Raw genomic sequence first — 16096 nt, forward strand, 5'->3', positions numbered from 1 at the left:
TGACTGGGAATCAGGTCAACTCGAACACAGTTGGCGGAGACAATGGCAAGCAGAGCGAGCATTACACGCCGTCCCGCGTAGGAGTGGGAGAAAAGTCCTCGGCGGGCCTGTGCAGCTCCACCACGAACAGTCGTGGAAGGCCTGAGGTTCTCCGCAGGAGACCCGGGAGGCCTCGTAAGAGAAAACTGTTGACTGAAGATGGAACAGATCATGATACTTCTATGATTGCTGCAGTGGTGCAGCATAAGGAAATTGGCACCACACTACCTTTACCAACAAGTTTGGAAAACCGCAATACTGACAAGTTACCTGATGCCATAGATGATAACTTAATCAATGACTCCCTTCATAGAAAAGATTCTGATCCCCATGCTGTATCTGCCGATAAAGTTGAAAGTGGCGACTCTTTGTTGCCCAAGAAAAGAAGAGGGCGACCAAAAAGAGAAGAAAACACAGCTTTTCAAAACACCATTTCAAAGGTTGCTGCCAGTGTTACTTCTGCTCCTCCTCCTAATGTTAATAATGTTGTCCCGACAAGGAGGCTCAGGAGAAAATGGCTGCCCTCAACACAGGATGAAAACTTTGAGTCTCACTGCAATGCAGACCCTCAACAAACTGAACTTCCTCGCGACACGTCAAACTTTCAAGCTGTCAAACGAAGAAGGCAGAAGTGGCAGGTTGAGGATCAGCTGCCAGAGAAAATGTCCAAGTTGGTTGATTCCCAGGAGGCCGTGTCTCTGATCAACAGCACAGATTGTCCAGTAACAGAAAAGACAGCTCAGCAGAAGGGGCTGCACGACGACAAAGCAGAAGGTGACACAAATGGAAAAGACACTCGGCTTTTCACTGAGGCTGGTGAAGAACAAGAGCAGCAATCAAACGAACATACATCACCACCAAGAATGTTGCCCTCGCAGCTCCAACCTGAAGCTGCTTCTCCAGACGATACAAGCAATCTAAAGGCGGTGAGCTCTTCCCTGACGGTTCAGCCTGAAAAAAAGACATCGGCAAACATGAACGGCAGCAAGGAATCCCAGTCTGAAACCCCCGACTCCTGTCAGTCTCCAGTGGATGCAGATTTGCGGAAGAAAACAGTCTCCGGTCCAGGCGTCGCACCAACCCCTGAGGAAGTGCAGAAATCTGTGGACGTGCTCCTTGAACCTAAAGAAGAGGACGTGGAAGTCGAGCTGGATAGTTTAAATCCTGCGTCGCTGCTGATGAGTCGTAAATCTGTTCAAAACCGTGCTAAACCCACGGTTGAAGCAGAGAGCCTTCCTGACCAGAGAAACATTTTTAGACGTAAGAGAGGTGGCCAGAGAAGGAGGAGAATAACGGTGCGCAATGTTGTCGTACCTAAAGAGGATCATGACGCATCCCAGGAAGGTCACTGGGATGGCGAGCACAAAGCAGACCTTGATGCGGGAGAAGAAAATGTAGGAAACCAAGCCAATCTAGATGGCAACACTAAAGTAATCTATGTTAAAAAGGGGGGTAAAACCCTTTTAAAATGTGGTTACTGTGGTCGCGTATTTAAGTTTCAGTCTCAGTTCATCATCCACCAACGTGTTCACACGGGAGAAAGGCCTTACAAATGTCCTGAATGTGACAAAGGTTTTAGTAAAAATTCCAATCTGAATCTTCATCTCAAGACTCACAGAAAAAGGCACATGTATCACAAATGCCCCTTTTGTAGTATCAAATTCTCCAACCCCGAGTACGCTTCCCACATGGAGATGCATGCACAGGAGTTTGTGCAGGAATATAAGAACAACAACCCCGAAAAATCAAACGGAGGCGCCAACTGCGACAACGGTGAAGAACTTGAAAAAGCACAAGAAAAGAGAGAGCGGAAACTTTGCCAATACTGTGGGAAGTCCTTTCAGTTTCAGTCCGCCCTCGTCAGGCACGTGCGCGTCCACACGGGAGAGAAGCCTTACAAGTGTGACATATGCGGCAAAGCATTTGGACAAGCCTATTTCCTCCGCGTTCACGAGCTGACGCACTGGTCCGTGAAGCGGTACAACTGCACGCGCTGTGAAAAATCTTTCACTCATTACAGCAATGCAAAAAATCATACGTGCAGGCCTGTGGGAGGCGACGATGTCATCCAACCCAACAGGTGCTTGAAGCCTTCACTGACCTACACATGCCACATCTGTAAGAACGTGTTTGACCACCTGCAGGCCTTCAACAGTCACATGAGGGACCACACGGGGGCCAAACTTTACCGCTGCGTGTATTGCGACAAGTTGTTTGGCGTGCTGTCCGAATTCACCGCCCATCACAGCCTGTGCAAAGCGGACAGACCCACTTCCGGCATAAAGCAGGAAACCACCATGTCATTAATAAAGTACACAGTGCCTGCACTCCGGTGCTCAGTGGGGAACAACTCGTCTCCTGCCACGGCGGCAAATTGCGGAACCCAGAATAAAAAATTCCAGGTCTGCCGCAAGAGACGCCCCAGCGACACGAACAAACCCTTCCAGTCCACCGTCATCAGGGCTCATCCCCTCTCACACCTGGTGTCGAAGCTGAACAAATTGGACACCAGATCTGACCCGAGAAAATACCTGTGTCCTGCCTGCGGGCGTCTCTTCAGACACATGGGCAGGCTCCGGGCCCACATGCTCACACATTCCCCAAATCAAAGTTACTCATGTGCGTGCTGTGGCAAGACGCTGGGAAACTGGAAGAAGCTGTGGCATCACCAGAGAGTTCACCGCCAGCGACAAGGCCGCTTCGCTTGTCCTCAGTGCGGCCAAGGTTTCCGTTTCGCCGAGCCTTACAAGAAACACATGAGAGAGCATCCGGAGCTCAAGTGGGTTGAAGTCAGGCCGAGGAAAGTATCTCTGCCTTATCAGTGTGAGCTGTGCAAGTGCAGCTTCCAGACGCTGGACTTGTTGTTCAGTCACGAGCTCTGCCATGCTTCACCATCGGAAGGATCCAAGGTTTCGGATGTTGAACTGTCTTTAGAAGGTCCTAGCACTCACCCAAGCAAGAAAACACTGAGTCCTCCTGACAGTAGCTCCACATTGAAGTCGAGCTCCGCAGCCCAACACCCGGCGGCAGCTGCTCAGCAGCCGCCGACAGACTCCAAACCCTCCATTGTTCATAGTCCGAGTCTTGATTCGGCCGATTCTTCCAGACATCCCAACAGGAGTCATTCGGTCCAAGGTAGAGAAGCTGGCCAGGACAGAACAAATGAACTCGCGCCTGTTTCGCCTTTAAGAAGCGTGAAAAACACCTTCATTCAAAATGCCAGAAAGTCAAAAGAAGGGCCATCCGATGGTGCTCAGTGTGCTGTATGTGGAAAGGCATACTCGGCACTTTCAGATCTTTATCAGCATTATTTGCAGCATGCCAGAGGCCAGGTTTAATCACAGAATTGGAATATATTGTTGTTTTTTGTTTTTTTTACATACCGCAATGTTTTGTGAAAACACGGAGGTACGTATAGAAAAAAAGCTCTTGGTCTGTTTTGACTGCCCTCTTGTGGGGTCACCATTGGGAGGATGTTGCTCACTCCAGTTATGTGCAAGTTTGTCAAAAGTCAATCCTTTTTTCTTTTTTTTTTTTTTCTTTTTTTTTAAAAGCACTATCCACTAACCTTTTAGTTTCTCTCTGAGATTTGTGAAATCAATTGAGCAGCAGAGTCAGAAATAATTTCTTTACAACCTGATGGTCAATTGTGCCAAAGTGAACTTTTGGTTTGTAAAAAAATCTTTCACACAATGAAAAAATTTAAGTACTTATCAGCTGCCTAGCAGAAGCCTCTGAATAACGCCTTTGGAAACGCAGCGACGTGATTACTGAAGATGTGCTGTATGTAAAATCTAATGGAAACGTTTGAGTTAGACGATGACATGACCACTACACGTTTTGAACTTCGTGTTTTTTGCCTTTTCGCACTTTGTTCTGCAGGCTGCGTGCGACATAGTCCACGAGTTTGACTCAACGACTGAACAACGTTGCAATGAAATGTTTCGAGTTTGAAACGTTTTCACCTCATCATGTTGTCTCCATTCAGTATGTGAACACTGAGGTTAATATCAAGCCTTTAATCATGCCAGTGTTTTCTTCCCCTCAAGTCCAGCTGTGTCAGCAGAAGTGTACCGATTGCCAGTTTGCATCAACATTTCATATCTGTATTTTAAAGGGTTAATATCTGGACTGCATATTTTTCATAACTGTGATGGATATTTGAAATGATTATATATTGTCTCAAAAAAATCTGACATTTACATTCCGCACAAATACATTTAGTTGAACAGCCAGTATAGAATAAAGTTTTGGTTTTCTTCATTGCAACTTAATGGAATCATGACAAACAATCTGTCCTCAGCTGTTTATCAATGTGCATTACTTCTTCTGTTGTATATAGTTTATGCTTTAGTTTCACTTCAAAAATGAATAAAGCTCCTTTTTTGTATTCAAATGCAACTGTCCTTCACTGTCCTTAATATTGGTGCTTACATGATCTGTACTGGGAGGTTTGGTAACTGCAAAGTGACGAGTGTGAATACAGTCAGTAAAGATCTATAAAGGAATCGGTCACATTTTCAACTTTTTTTAATTCATGAAAGACATTGTTTTTCACAACAAGAGACTGTAAGATGACGTTCAGTTGGAGGACATGGTGCTGCGAATCCAGGAGTTGTAGTTGCAGACCTTGGCGTAGACGCCAGGCTTGTTCCTCTGGGCACAGCCGTATCCCCAGGACACCACACCCTGCAGCTGACCGTTGCACACCACGGGGCCACCGGAGTCACCCTGATGCACCCAAAGCACAAGATGACGTGTGAGTCGAGGTGCTGTGAGGTTGATGTGAAGATAAAGTGAGTATTTGTTGAGCTCATACCTGGCAGGAGTCCTTTCCTCCCTCCAGGAATCCAGCGCAGAACATGTTGGAGGTGATCTGTCCGGGGTAGGAGTTCCTGCAGCTGCTGTCGCTCAGGATGGGGGCATCCAGGCACCTCAGACGATCGGGGTAGTTGCCTAGAAAACCAAACCACACATGTAAGTAGTCCTCCAACACCTTGTGGAGAATACGTTGCTCCACACATGTTGAGTGAGTCACTGACTTCCAGAGGCGCTCATGTTGCCCCATCCGGAGATCAGACAGCGGGTGCCAGAACCGGCACAGCTGGAGGGCAGGGACACGGTGCGGACGTAGCTGTTGAGGGTGGCGGGCTTGCTGAGCTTGATCAGCATGATGTCGTTGTCCAGGTTGTAGCTGCTGTACCTGGGGTGACGGATGACCTTGGCGGAGTCGAGGAACTGCTCGGTTCCCTCGTTGACGGCAATGTTGTGCTCACCGAGACGCACCTGAATGCGGCTGCACACGCAAGCATGAAGGTGAAATAAAGGTTACTTTGAGGAGGTGATCAGTGTCGTTAACTTTGAATTCAAGTGAAAGGAAATGTATACTGCAGGAGGAGCCAACAAGAGATTTCACTGAGTTGACCTTGTGTGTGTCCATTATTCTAGAGAAGTAAGAGTTGTGTTCTGTTTGCTGAGTCAGTCTTTTCTCTAATTGACTCACGACTTGTAGCAGTGAGCAGCAGACACCACCCAGGTGCTGGAGATCAGGGAGCCTCCACAGAAGTGGTAGCCAGAGCTCAGAGAGACCTGGTAGGCCACAGAGTTCTTCCTGCACTCGTAGCCTCCAACGATCTTGTCATCCTCAATGGGAGCAGCATCTGATTTTGGAGGACAGCGATTAGGCATCATGCCATCAGGAAAGTTGGAGAAATGTACTTGATGGAAGCTCCATACTTACACGCCACTGCTAAGAGAGCCAGAAGAATGAAGGTCTTCATCGTGGTGCCGGTCGGAGCCTCGGTGTGAGCGCCGCTCCACTGCAGCCCCTTTTAAAGCCCCCGTCCCTCTCCTATCTCACTGCCCAAGGACACACTTTTTATAATTCACTGTTTAGTTGCTGAGCACCATGTGAACACACAACCTGGAACGCAAATTTACTGATAATGTGGAGTTACTCAAACACACCAACATAACCCCAAAGATTTTCACTCATTAATTCATACATGAATACGTCAAACTATATTTTTAAAATGCTATTATTTAGAGAAAATTATATCACACTTGAAGCTTGATAAATATTCTAATCTTGATTTATTATTGATTTATGACTGTTAATTAATTTGGGATTGAAAACGACTGCAAATTAAAGTGATGTTAACTAAAGAAACATTGAAAAAAGGTCAAGTTTTCAGGCTCCACAGCAAACTGAGAGACATGCAATGAAACAATACACTGAGTTTGTCTTGTTTGATGATATACACAATAGAAAATACAAACATTTCCGTCTGTATGTGAACAAAGTGTAGCAGTTGTCATCAACCCACGCTCTCAACTTCCTTTATTGTATTAGACAAAGCGCAGTCGTGTAAGTTCCTTTCAATCATTTGTGAAATAAATATAATACATTAATCGACATTCCAATACATTTAAGTGTGTGAAAAATATTTTATGCACATTGAGTACTTGGTTTACTGTTGGAGTAAAAAAAAAAAAAGATCCCTCAGGTAAGGAAGGTGAACAGTAAAGTTATGTCTCATTTATTGTGAAAACCAAAGCAAATTTTACACACAAATTTAGCTTTAGAGTAACTAAGGCAGGGTGCAGCTTTCTTCACCCATTTAAGAGAGTTACATTCTTGTTTTCTTGTGATCTTCTTCTTCTAATTACTAACATGAGATATAGAAAAAAATACACGTTCGTTTGTGGATCTCTGTTTCGCCTTTAAGAACAGTGGAAAAACACCTTCATTGCTCAGCGTGCTGTGTGTGGAAAGGCATACTCAGCACTTTCGGATCTTTATCTGCATTGTTTGCAGCATGCCAGAGGCCAGATTTAATCACAGAAATGGAATATATATATATTTTTTTAACATGCAGACATTTGGGTTGCTCTCTTGTGAGGTCACCATTCGGAGGATGCGGTCATAGCTGCTCACTCCAGTTATGTGCAAGTTTGTCAAAAGTCCATCTCCTTTTTTTTTTTTTTTTTTTTTTCAAGCACAATCCACTAACCTTTTAGTTTCTCTGTGAACTTTCTGAAATCAATTGAGCAGCAGAGCCAGAAAGAATTTCTTTACAACCTGATGATGCCACATCATCATATTTACAAACCAACATATTTGTCAATACCCAACAGTCGGTGTGATAAAATGCAGGTTTCTATCAACAATTTGAAAAGATGAAATACAGATTTTGTGAACAGATTGGAGGGGAAAAGTGCAATATTGGGGTGCATAAGTGAAAGACGACAAAGACCAATACTGATTGATCGAAGCTCGGTCTTCGATCCGTTAGAAAGAATGGAAATGATTCAAAGAAACCAATGTCGATATTTTGGTTTCTATATAGAAGGTGTTCCAAGCAGAGGGGGCAGAGAAACAAAAAGTTCTCTTTTCCAGTTCAGTCCGAACACGAGGAATGTGCAAATGAAAAAAAAAAAGATCACTGGAACGTGAGGTGTAATGGCTGCTGGTTCTCTGGAACTTAATAGAATCATGACAAACAATCTGTCCTCAGCTGTTTTCAATGTGCACTTCTTCCTCTGTTGAATATAGTTTATTAGTTTCACTTTAGAATTGAATAAAGCTCCTTTTTTTTTTTTTTCAAATGCAACTGTCTGTCATTCTTTTTTTTTTATATAATTCAAAGTTTTATTGTATTTTCAATATTTAAAAAAAAACAAACAAACATGTAACGACAGGACATATATAATGGAGGTAAAAAATAAAATGAAAAAAAACTAAAAAACTAAAACAAGGCAGGGAGGCACGTAAACAGGCAAGATTGGCTAATCAACACATCTGCTGACTAAAACGAACCCATTTTTCTGCCATAATATTATTTTCACCGTTTAATCTCCCCAACATCTTCTCACACGCCACTGTCAACATCATTTGTGTTTTCCACATACTCAGTGTCGGGGAATGAGGCTCCCTCCAGCACCTCAGAATGATGTGTGCACATGTCATCAGGACAGTTTTTTTTAATATTCCAAAAATGTGTTTGTTTAACTGCGGTACCATAGTTCTGTCTCCAAGGAGACAAGAGTCTTGGTGACCTGGGAAGTTCACAATTCAACCATTTGCTCATACAATCTAAAACATTTTCTCATAAGGGGAGAATTTTAGAACAATCCCACAATGCGTGGATAAACGTGTCACTTTTCCCCCCCACATTTCCAGCCCAGATCAGTGTTTAGTAAGCCTGTTCTGTTGAGACTGTCCGTCATTCTGAAGACTTGGGCTCTAATGATCTGTACTGGGAGGTTTGGTAACTGAAGAGTGACGAGTGTGATACAGTCAGTAAAGATCCACAAAGCACTCAGTAAAACTGGTTATTATTGAGAGGATTTATTCATGAAAGACATTGTTTTTCACAACAAGAGACTGTAAGATGACGTTCAGTTGGAGGACATGGTGCTGCGAATCCAGGAGTTGTAGTTGCAGACCTTGGCGTAGACGCCAGGCTTGTTCCTCTGGGCACAGCCGTATCCCCAGGACACCACACCCTGCAGCTGACCGTTGCACACCACGGGGCCACCGGAGTCACCCTGATGCACCCAAAGCACAAGATGACGTGTGAGTCGAGGTGCTGTGAGGTTGATGTGAAGATAAAGTGAGTATTTGTTGAGCTCATACCTGGCAGGAGTCCTTTCCTCCCTCCAGGAATCCAGCGCAGAACATGTTGGAGGTGATCTGTCCGGGGTAGGAGTTCCTGCAGCTGCTGTCGCTCAGGATGGGGGCATCCAGGCACCTCAGACGATCGGGGTAGTTGCCTAGAAAACCAAACCACACATGTAAGTAGTCCTCCAACACCTTGCGGAGAATACGTTGCTCCACACATGTTGAGTGAGTCACTGACTTCCAGAGGCGCTCATGTTGCCCCATCCGGAGATCAGACAGCGGGTGCCAGAACCGGCACAGCTGGAGGGCAGGGACACGGTGCGGACGTAGCTGTTGAGGGTGGCGGGCTTGCTGAGCTTGATCAGCATGATGTCGTTGTCCAGGTTGTAGCTGCTGTACCTGGGGTGACGGATGACCTTGGCGGAGTTGAGGAACTGCTCGGTTCCCTCGTTGACGGCAATGTTGTGCTCACCGAGACGCACCTGAATGCGGCTGCACACGCAAGCATGAAGGTGAAATAAAGGTTACTTTGAGGAGGTGATCAGTGTCGTTAACTTTGAATTCAAGTGAAAGGAGAAATGTATACTGCAGGAGGAGCCAACAAGAGATTTCACTGAGTTGACCTTGTGTGTGTCCATTATTCTAGAGAAGTAAGAGTTGTGTTCTGTTTGCTGAGTCAGTCTTTTCTCTAATTGACTCACGACTTGTAGCAGTGAGCAGCAGACACCACCCAGGTGCTGGAGATCAGGGAGCCTCCACAGAAGTGGTAGCCAGAGCTCAGAGAGACCTGGTAGGCCACAGAGTTCTTCCTGCACTCGTAGCCTCCAACGATCTTGTCATCCTCAATGGGAGCAGCATCTGATTTTGGAGGACAGCGATTAGGCATCATGCCATCAGGAAAGTTGGAGAAATGTACTTGATGGAAGCTCCATACTTACACGCCACTGCTAAGAGAGCCAGAAGAATGAAGGTCTTCATCGTGGTGCCGTTTGGAGCCTCGGTGTGAGCGCCGCTCCACTGCAGCCCCTTTTAAAGCCCCCGTCCCTCTCCTATCTCACTGCCCAAGGACACACTTTTTATAATTCACTGTTTAGTTGCTGAGCACCATGTGAACACACAACCTGGAACGCAAATTTACTGATAATGTGGAGTTACTCAAACACACCAACATAACCCCAAAGATTTTCACTCATTAATTCATACATGATTCTCTTTTATGTTCATGGTCAAAGCCAAGAACAAAAAACTGTATTTTTAAAATACTATTATTTAGAGATTACATTTACATTCTTGTTTTCTTGTAATCTTTTTCTTCTAATTACTAACATGAGATATAGAAAAAAAAGACACGTTCGATGGAGGATCTCTGTTTCGCCTTTAAGAACAGTGGAAAAACACCTTCATTGCTCAGCGTGCTGTGTGTGGAAAGGCATACTCAGCACTTCCGGATCTTTATCTGCATTGTTTGCAGCATGCCAGAGGCCAGGTTTAATCACAGAAATGGAAAATATAATTGTTTTGCTTTTGCTTTTTGTTTGTTGTACATGAAGACATTTGGTTTGCACTCTTGTGAGGTCACCATTCGGAGGATGCGGTCATAGTTGCTCACTCCAGTTATGTGCAAGTTTGTCCAAAGTCATATTCTTCTTTTTTGACGCACAATCCACTAACCTTTTAGTTTCTCTGTGAACTTTCTGAAATCAATTGAGCAGGAGAGCCAGAAAGAAATTGCAGGTTTCTATCAACAATTTGAAAAGATGAAATACAGATTTTGTTCTTTTTTTCCCAGTTCAGTCTGAACACGAGGAATGTGCAAATGAAAAAAATCACTGGAACAATCCCACGTGATAAACGTGTCACTTTTTCCCCCCCACATTTCCAGCCCAGATCAGTGTTTAGTAAGCCTGTTCTGTTGAGACTGTCTGTCATTCTGAAGACTTGGGCTCTGATGATCTGTACTGGGAGGTTTGGTAACTGAAGAGTGACGAGTGTGATACAGTCAGTAAAGATCCACAAAGCACTCAGTAAAACTGGTTATTATTGAGAGGATTTATTCATGAAAGACATTGTTTTTCACAACAAGAGACTGTAAGATGACGTTCAGTCAGAGGACATGGTGGTGCGAATCCAGGGGTTGTAGTTGCAGACTTTGGCGTAGACTCCAGGCTTGTTCCTCTGGGCCCCCGTCCCTCTCCTATCTCACTGCCCAAGGACACCCTTTTTATAATTCACTGTTTAGTTGCTGAGTGCCATGTGAACACACAACCTGGAACACAAATTTACTGATAATGTGGGGGTGACTCAAACACACCAATGCCCTCATAACTGTAAAGATATACACATGTCATTTCACACATTAATAATTCATGCTTACATGATTTCGTTTCATGTTCTTTGTCAAAGCAACAAATAAAAAGCTCAAATATCTGAATTACAACAGAAACACTCAAAACATAATGTCCAGTTTTCAGGCTCCACAGCAAACAACAAAAGATAAATAGAAAAAATTAAAATACACTGGTTTCCGTTCCAATACATCTAAGTGTGTGAGCAAAATGTAATGCACATTAAGTACTTACTTTACTGGAAAAAAGAATAAAAGATACCACACAACAAGACAGTTCTGAACATTAGAAAAATGCAAACCAAAATGTAATTCTAGTTTGAGCCGAGGCTGGCTGAAGCAATCTTCACACATTTAGAAGCTTCATTCTCTGATACCTTGTTATGTTATTTCCTACACGAAAAATGTGATTATGAATATATTATTTGTGTATGTATTAAATTCTCTTTTTCTCAACATGGGATTCAGTATCTTGTGCAAGAGATACACAATCACACAAATTCACACTGATGGCCGATTTAGGGGCACCAATAACCTCACATGCATGTTTTTGGACAGCAGGGGGAAACTGGAGGACCTGATGGAAACCCACGCAGACATGGGGAGAACATGCAAACTCCACACAGGAACCCTGACACCTATATTTGAATCCATGACTGCTTTCTGTGAGGACAAACCACTGCCCCACGGTGAGGCCCAGAAGACCACCTATAAATGATCCCCCCCACCCCCCAAAAGAAAGTACAATTAAAAAAAACTACATACACACTGTGTATTATTTCTATGCAGCCCCCCCCCCCCCCCCCCCCCCCCCCCCCCGCCCATGAATAGGAATAGAATAGAACAGAAATACTTTTTTAATCACAGAGGAGAAGTTCTTGCAAAATAGATGCACACAGGAAAATATACAGAATGTTTGACACCCCCGCTCTAAACCGCGCGTGTGTGTGTGTGTGTGTGTGTGTGTGTGTGTGTGTGTGTGTGTGTGTGTGTGTGTGTGTGTGTGTGTGTGTGTGTGTGTGTGTGTGTGTGTGTGTGTGTGTGTGTGTGTGAGATCACCACCGCCACCCATTGGCTACTCGGAGTGCCCCTCCGCTGACGTCATCACCGAGCGACCGCCTGGTTTGTGTTTCGGCGCTGATGCTAACATGCTAACAGCTGTGCGGTGTGTGTTTTGGTTTGGTTTCGCTCCCATGTGTCTCCACGATGAGGTAAGGGATCCCGGCGGCTCGGGCAGCGTGCTGCCCTCTGCTCGGCTGCGGCTGGCAGAGCAGACAGAGCTGCTGCTCCTCCTCTCTCACACTGTGGTAGCCTGTTAGCTCTATTACCAGATCAGCACTAATATATGCGGAATGCGCAACCATTGCGGATGTGGTGCAGAAAAAAATGCGCATTGATGCGACATGAGAGAGAAATCATCACGACCGGGAGAATTTGAAGGCGGTTGCTCTGGTGTGGGACGTGTCAGTGAGCTGTGTTTCTGTTCTGCATTTCAGCTCTGGAGGCGATGCTGTGACTGGATGAAGGAGTCGGTGTGAATCAGATGGACCTTTAGATGAATGAGCCCCCCTGGTGTGTTACACTGTCTGGATGTGAGTCCAGAGCACCCAAAATGAATTCAATTAGCTGCAGCTACCTTTTAAAGCCTCATATTCACATTTAATATGTTCCTCTCTGAGCTGCACTGAGTTAATCAGCTTGCTTATAAGTGTTTTTTTTTTAAGCTTTTAAGTGAACCTTACATATCTAAAAGGGCAAAGTCATCTCACACTGTGTGTGTGGTAGTTGTTTTTAAAGCAGTCCATAAAGATGTGATTCAGCAGACTGAAGAGCCGGCGGGGTTTTAGCAGTAGGATCAGTTTTAGCTTGTGTTAATGGGGCAGGAGCTGCCTGGATCAGAATTGGCCGGGCCGGCAGTTCTGCTGTGAATCAGGTCTGATCCATGACTGAGTACTACGAGGAGGGGGGGCTGCTGTACGAGCAATCACCTCCCATGCACATCAAAGTGGAGTCTCCGGAGGGACCCTTTGGAGGGGGAGCCTCAGAGAACGGCTTCCCCAGGGAGGATGACGACTCAGATGGCAGCTGTGACCAGAGCAGCGGGTTACCTGGGGGTCTCCCCTTCAACGTGGTAGTGGTGCATCCAAACCTCATGGCACCCGGCATGTCCTCAGACGACCTCCTGTCCATTGAACAAAGTAAGCCTGCATGTGATGAAAGCATGGCAACAGAAGAGCATGTTGCTTTATGTAGGACCAGTGTGAAGAATATATGCACTGCATGGCAAAGATCTAAGCGTCAAGTCACTTCCTCTCTCACTCTCCACAGACAGAGCTATGTCAGCTGCGCTGGCTGCTGGCGGTGCTGGAAAAAGAAAGAGTCGTTTCAGCGGAGCGGAGCTGGAGGTGTTGGTGTCGGAAGTCACTCGGTGTGAAGGCGAGCTCTTCGGTCCCGCAGGGAGGCTCCGGCGGCGGGAGAGAGAGCGCATCTGGGCAGGAATCCTGGAAAGAGTCAACGCTGTGTCGAGAGTTCCGCGCACTCTCCGAGAGGTAAAGAAGCGCTGGGACGACCTGAAGAGGCGCAACGGCGGCCGGCTGGCGGATGCCCGCCACCGCAGCTGCTACCTGCCTTCCAGCAGAGGGGCTTCCATGCTCGGTCGTTCTTCTCAGTCGAGCCCCAGGCTACAGCATGCGAGGCAGAAGCAAAGCAACAGGCCAAAGCTGAGTTTCCCGTGTTTTCCTGAGTCAGATCCAGGTGAAACTAATCTCTGTGAAAAATCAGCTGCTTTTCTTTGCAGGTTTTATAAACGTGAATAATATCTACTTTACCTTCCTTCTTTCTTCTTCTTCTTTTTTTTTTTTTGCAGGTGTAGGAGCAGATGGATCAGAGAGAGATGGTTTGGAAAAAGATGAGGACAATTCTGAGCGCGAGAGAGACATGGGCGAACCCGACTGTGAACCAGTAGACAACAGTATGGAGGACAAACTGGGTTTAGGACTGGGTCTAGGAATAGGGCCACCCCCTCCCTCGGAAAGGTGGTTACCCCCTTCTCCCCTCTACAGCGCTCCTTTTCTCAACGGCAGCCCGCAGCCCAGCAGTCCTCAACCGTCACTGGGGGCTCAGCAGGGTCCTCTGGAAGCCCCCCCTCGCTCCTGGCTGGAGGATGAGCTGCGAGGTTTGGGAGAAGCCGCCATACAGCTGGGCAACCGAGTAGAAATGTGCCTCCGCGAGTTCGGTGAAGGCTTTCGACAAGACATGAGAACACTTGTCACGTCACAGGAGGCGTTAGCTGTCAGTCTGCAACAAAACAATGTTCTTTTGCAGAGGCTGTTAGGAGTGCTCGAGGCCCAGCAGCAGCAGCCGCAGCAGCATCGCATACAACCGGCGCAACAATCACAAACGTCTCAGCAGCACTTACAGCCAGTTACGCAGCAGTTACAGCACACCGAGCCGCAGCAGCAGCAGATAGAAGCATCCCAGCAGTCACAGCTACAACTACACCAGTCACACATTGCACAACAGCAGCAGCAAACGCAATTACAGCAGCAGCCGCAGGTCACCCAGCATTTGAATCATCAGCCAGCTGTTGCAGTGATAGCTGCGCCGCCGTCCCCGGACATACACGGAACTTTTTCGTCGGATTCGCCCGCAGACACGAGTGAAAACGTACAGCGGTCACGGCGAGGGCGAGCTGCAGACCACAGACGCAGACGACGGCGCTGAGGAGAATGTACTTAAAAACTCGAGCTACATATCAGACATGTTTCAAAATGTGAAAAAGAAATGATTTTTTCTACCGACAGTATTTCTGTAAATTATCTGTAAGATACTGTAAGTGGAAATCCTTGTAATGAGGTTCGCGTGAAGAAGGGACTGGTATGGATGAGTAAATGACACATGAAATCATCGGGTGGCCTTATCATTAGCTGGATTCTTCAGACATATTCTTGTGCTATAAGAACTCGTGAAAAACTGTCGTTTTCTGAAGTGACAGCTTCACCCAGGAGACTTTCAATACCCTGAAAAGCAGCGTACTGTAGGTGCTGATGTATAATATGCATGTCTCTGTACATGATTTGCAGTCGAACTGCACAACTCAATAACGCTCTTACTAGTTCAGTACTGACTACACTTACTACATTGTCATAAAGTACTTGTAATCTGCAGTTAACATGTATCGTAGTTAGACAGCTATTGTAATTACCTGCTAATGTCTGCTTGTGCTTTCTTTTTTTATTTCATTTTTTTCTAACAGTTTCAAGGTACGTTTCCAACTTTTGGTTGGACAATAAACTTCGACTGTTCAGTCCAGTGCCTTTTGAGACACTGAAGTGAACGGTATTAAAGGACAGAGTTCGTGAAGAAGAGTTCCCAGGCATAACCATCACAGTATGCATCAGACTTTGTTTTAAACATTGGGCTATAAATGCACAAACAAGTATAAGTATCTAGGGGCTATTTATGACAATATTGCATGTGGTATCATGGATGTTTCTGTAAATAGCTGCAAAGAAACAGCTTATGGCCATCATCTATGTAGTTTTGCACAAGCTATAATTTGTAGATAGCTACTGTTCCGATGCAATGTAACTCAAATTAATAAACGACAGAGTCGAACTGCAAATACACCCAGCTGATCACTTGTGGCTTTGTCTCTACATATTCAATCTTAGTCAACAAATTTAAAGTGAAAAGTCAAAATGCAATACTTTTCTAATCACAGCAAGGTACAATTTAAGGTCTTGCAGTTTTAGGAATTTGTTTTTAGATATGTAGTAGTTCATCAAACTGTCAGCCATCTTCCTCAAACTGAACCAGGATAGGTACTAGTGTAGTTCTTTACACCATCTTCTGAGAGAAACTGGTATTATGAGGTTGGATGGATTCCCAAAGAGTTGGGTTCTCCAATTTAAAAAGATTTTACCGTTTGAATACTTTCAAGACAACTTTCAGATGACTTTGCAATTATATTTTAGTTTTTCTGACTATCAGTAGTGTGGAACCTTTGCTTTCCTATATCCACATGTTGGAATGTCCTTGAGCAAGATTGAAACCCAAATCTGACCGCGTGCGTTTTTGTGCAGAGTTTG

General features: G+C 45.3%; 4 protein-coding genes across 4 annotated transcripts; 2 read left to right on the forward strand and 2 right to left on the reverse strand.

Moving 5' to 3' along the window:
* The first annotated feature begins 1547 nt into the window (after positions 1 to 1547).
* LOC308114231 (uncharacterized protein) lies at positions 1548 to 4432 on the forward strand. The gene has a single exon (XM_080470936.1). The coding sequence runs from the start codon at positions 1668 to 1670 to the stop codon at positions 3375 to 3377; it is 1710 nt and encodes a 569-aa protein (XP_080327062.1). The 5' UTR covers positions 1548 to 1667; the 3' UTR covers positions 3378 to 4432.
* A 120-nt stretch (positions 4433 to 4552) lies between these two features.
* LOC308114234 (trypsin-3) lies at positions 4553 to 5839 on the reverse strand. Its single transcript, XM_080470942.1, has 5 exons — positions 5780 to 5839; positions 5543 to 5699; positions 5082 to 5335; positions 4859 to 4995; positions 4553 to 4770 (listed from the first exon to the last, which is right to left on the reverse strand). Exons 1-5 carry the CDS (start codon positions 5817 to 5819, stop codon positions 4621 to 4623), a joined length of 738 nt encoding a protein of 245 aa, XP_080327068.1. The 5' UTR covers positions 5820 to 5839; the 3' UTR covers positions 4553 to 4620.
* Positions 5840 to 8375: 2536 nt separating this feature from the next.
* On the reverse strand, positions 8376 to 9660 carry LOC308115045 (trypsin-3-like). The gene is made up of 5 exons (XM_080472382.1): positions 9601 to 9660; positions 9364 to 9520; positions 8901 to 9154; positions 8678 to 8814; positions 8376 to 8589 (listed from the first exon to the last, which is right to left on the reverse strand). Exons 1-5 carry the CDS (start codon positions 9638 to 9640, stop codon positions 8440 to 8442), a joined length of 738 nt encoding a protein of 245 aa, XP_080328508.1. The 5' UTR covers positions 9641 to 9660; the 3' UTR covers positions 8376 to 8439.
* Positions 9661 to 12092: 2432 nt separating this feature from the next.
* LOC308114755 (uncharacterized protein) lies at positions 12093 to 15636 on the forward strand. Its single transcript, XM_080471883.1, has 4 exons — positions 12093 to 12217; positions 12503 to 13204; positions 13335 to 13760; positions 13873 to 15636. Exons 2-4 carry the CDS (start codon positions 12949 to 12951, stop codon positions 14727 to 14729), a joined length of 1539 nt encoding a protein of 512 aa, XP_080328009.1. The 5' UTR covers positions 12093 to 12217; positions 12503 to 12948; the 3' UTR covers positions 14730 to 15636.
* Positions 15637 to 16096: the final 460 nt, after the last annotated feature.

Source organism: Lipophrys pholis, assembly GCF_963383615.2.
Source record: "Lipophrys pholis genome assembly, chromosome: 9".
NCBI classification, from domain to species: Eukaryota; Metazoa; Chordata; class Actinopteri; order Blenniiformes; family Blenniidae; genus Lipophrys; species Lipophrys pholis.

Excerpts from the sequence above, each read along its gene's own strand:
- LOC308115045 (XM_080472382.1), bottom strand. The coding sequence starts at position 9,640 with ATGAAGACCTTCATTCTTCTGGCTCTCTTAGCAGTGGCGT. Across the intron at positions 9,521-9,600 it reads GGCTCTCTTAGCAGTGGCGT|ATGCTGCTCCCATTGAGGAT; the intron begins GTAAGTATGGAG and ends CTCCAAAATCAG. Across the intron at positions 9,155-9,363 it reads GCTGCTCACTGCTACAAGTC|CCGCATTCAGGTGCGTCTCG; the intron begins GTGAGTCAATTA and ends TTGCGTGTGCAG.
- LOC308114755 (XM_080471883.1), top strand. The coding sequence starts at position 12,949 with ATGACTGAGTACTACGAGGAGGGGGGGCTGCTGTACGAGCAATCACCT. Across the intron at positions 13,205-13,334 it reads CCTCCTGTCCATTGAACAAA|ACAGAGCTATGTCAGCTGCG; the intron begins GTAAGCCTGCAT and ends CACTCTCCACAG. Across the intron at positions 13,761-13,872 it reads TTTTCCTGAGTCAGATCCAG|GTGTAGGAGCAGATGGATCA; the intron begins GTGAAACTAATC and ends TTTTTTTTGCAG.
- LOC308114234 (XM_080470942.1), bottom strand. The coding sequence starts at position 5,819 with ATGAAGACCTTCATTCTTCTGGCTCTCTTAGCAGTGGCGT. Across the intron at positions 4,996-5,081 it reads CAACATGAGCGCCTCTGGAA|GCAACTACCCCGATCGTCTG; the intron begins GTCAGTGACTCA and ends TTGGTTTTCTAG. Across the intron at positions 4,771-4,858 it reads GAGGAAAGGACTCCTGCCAG|GGTGACTCCGGTGGCCCCGT; the intron begins GTATGAGCTCAA and ends TGGGTGCATCAG.
- LOC308114231 (XM_080470936.1), top strand. The coding sequence starts at position 1,668 with ATGTATCACAAATGCCCCTTTTGTAGTATCAAATTCTCCAACCCCGAG.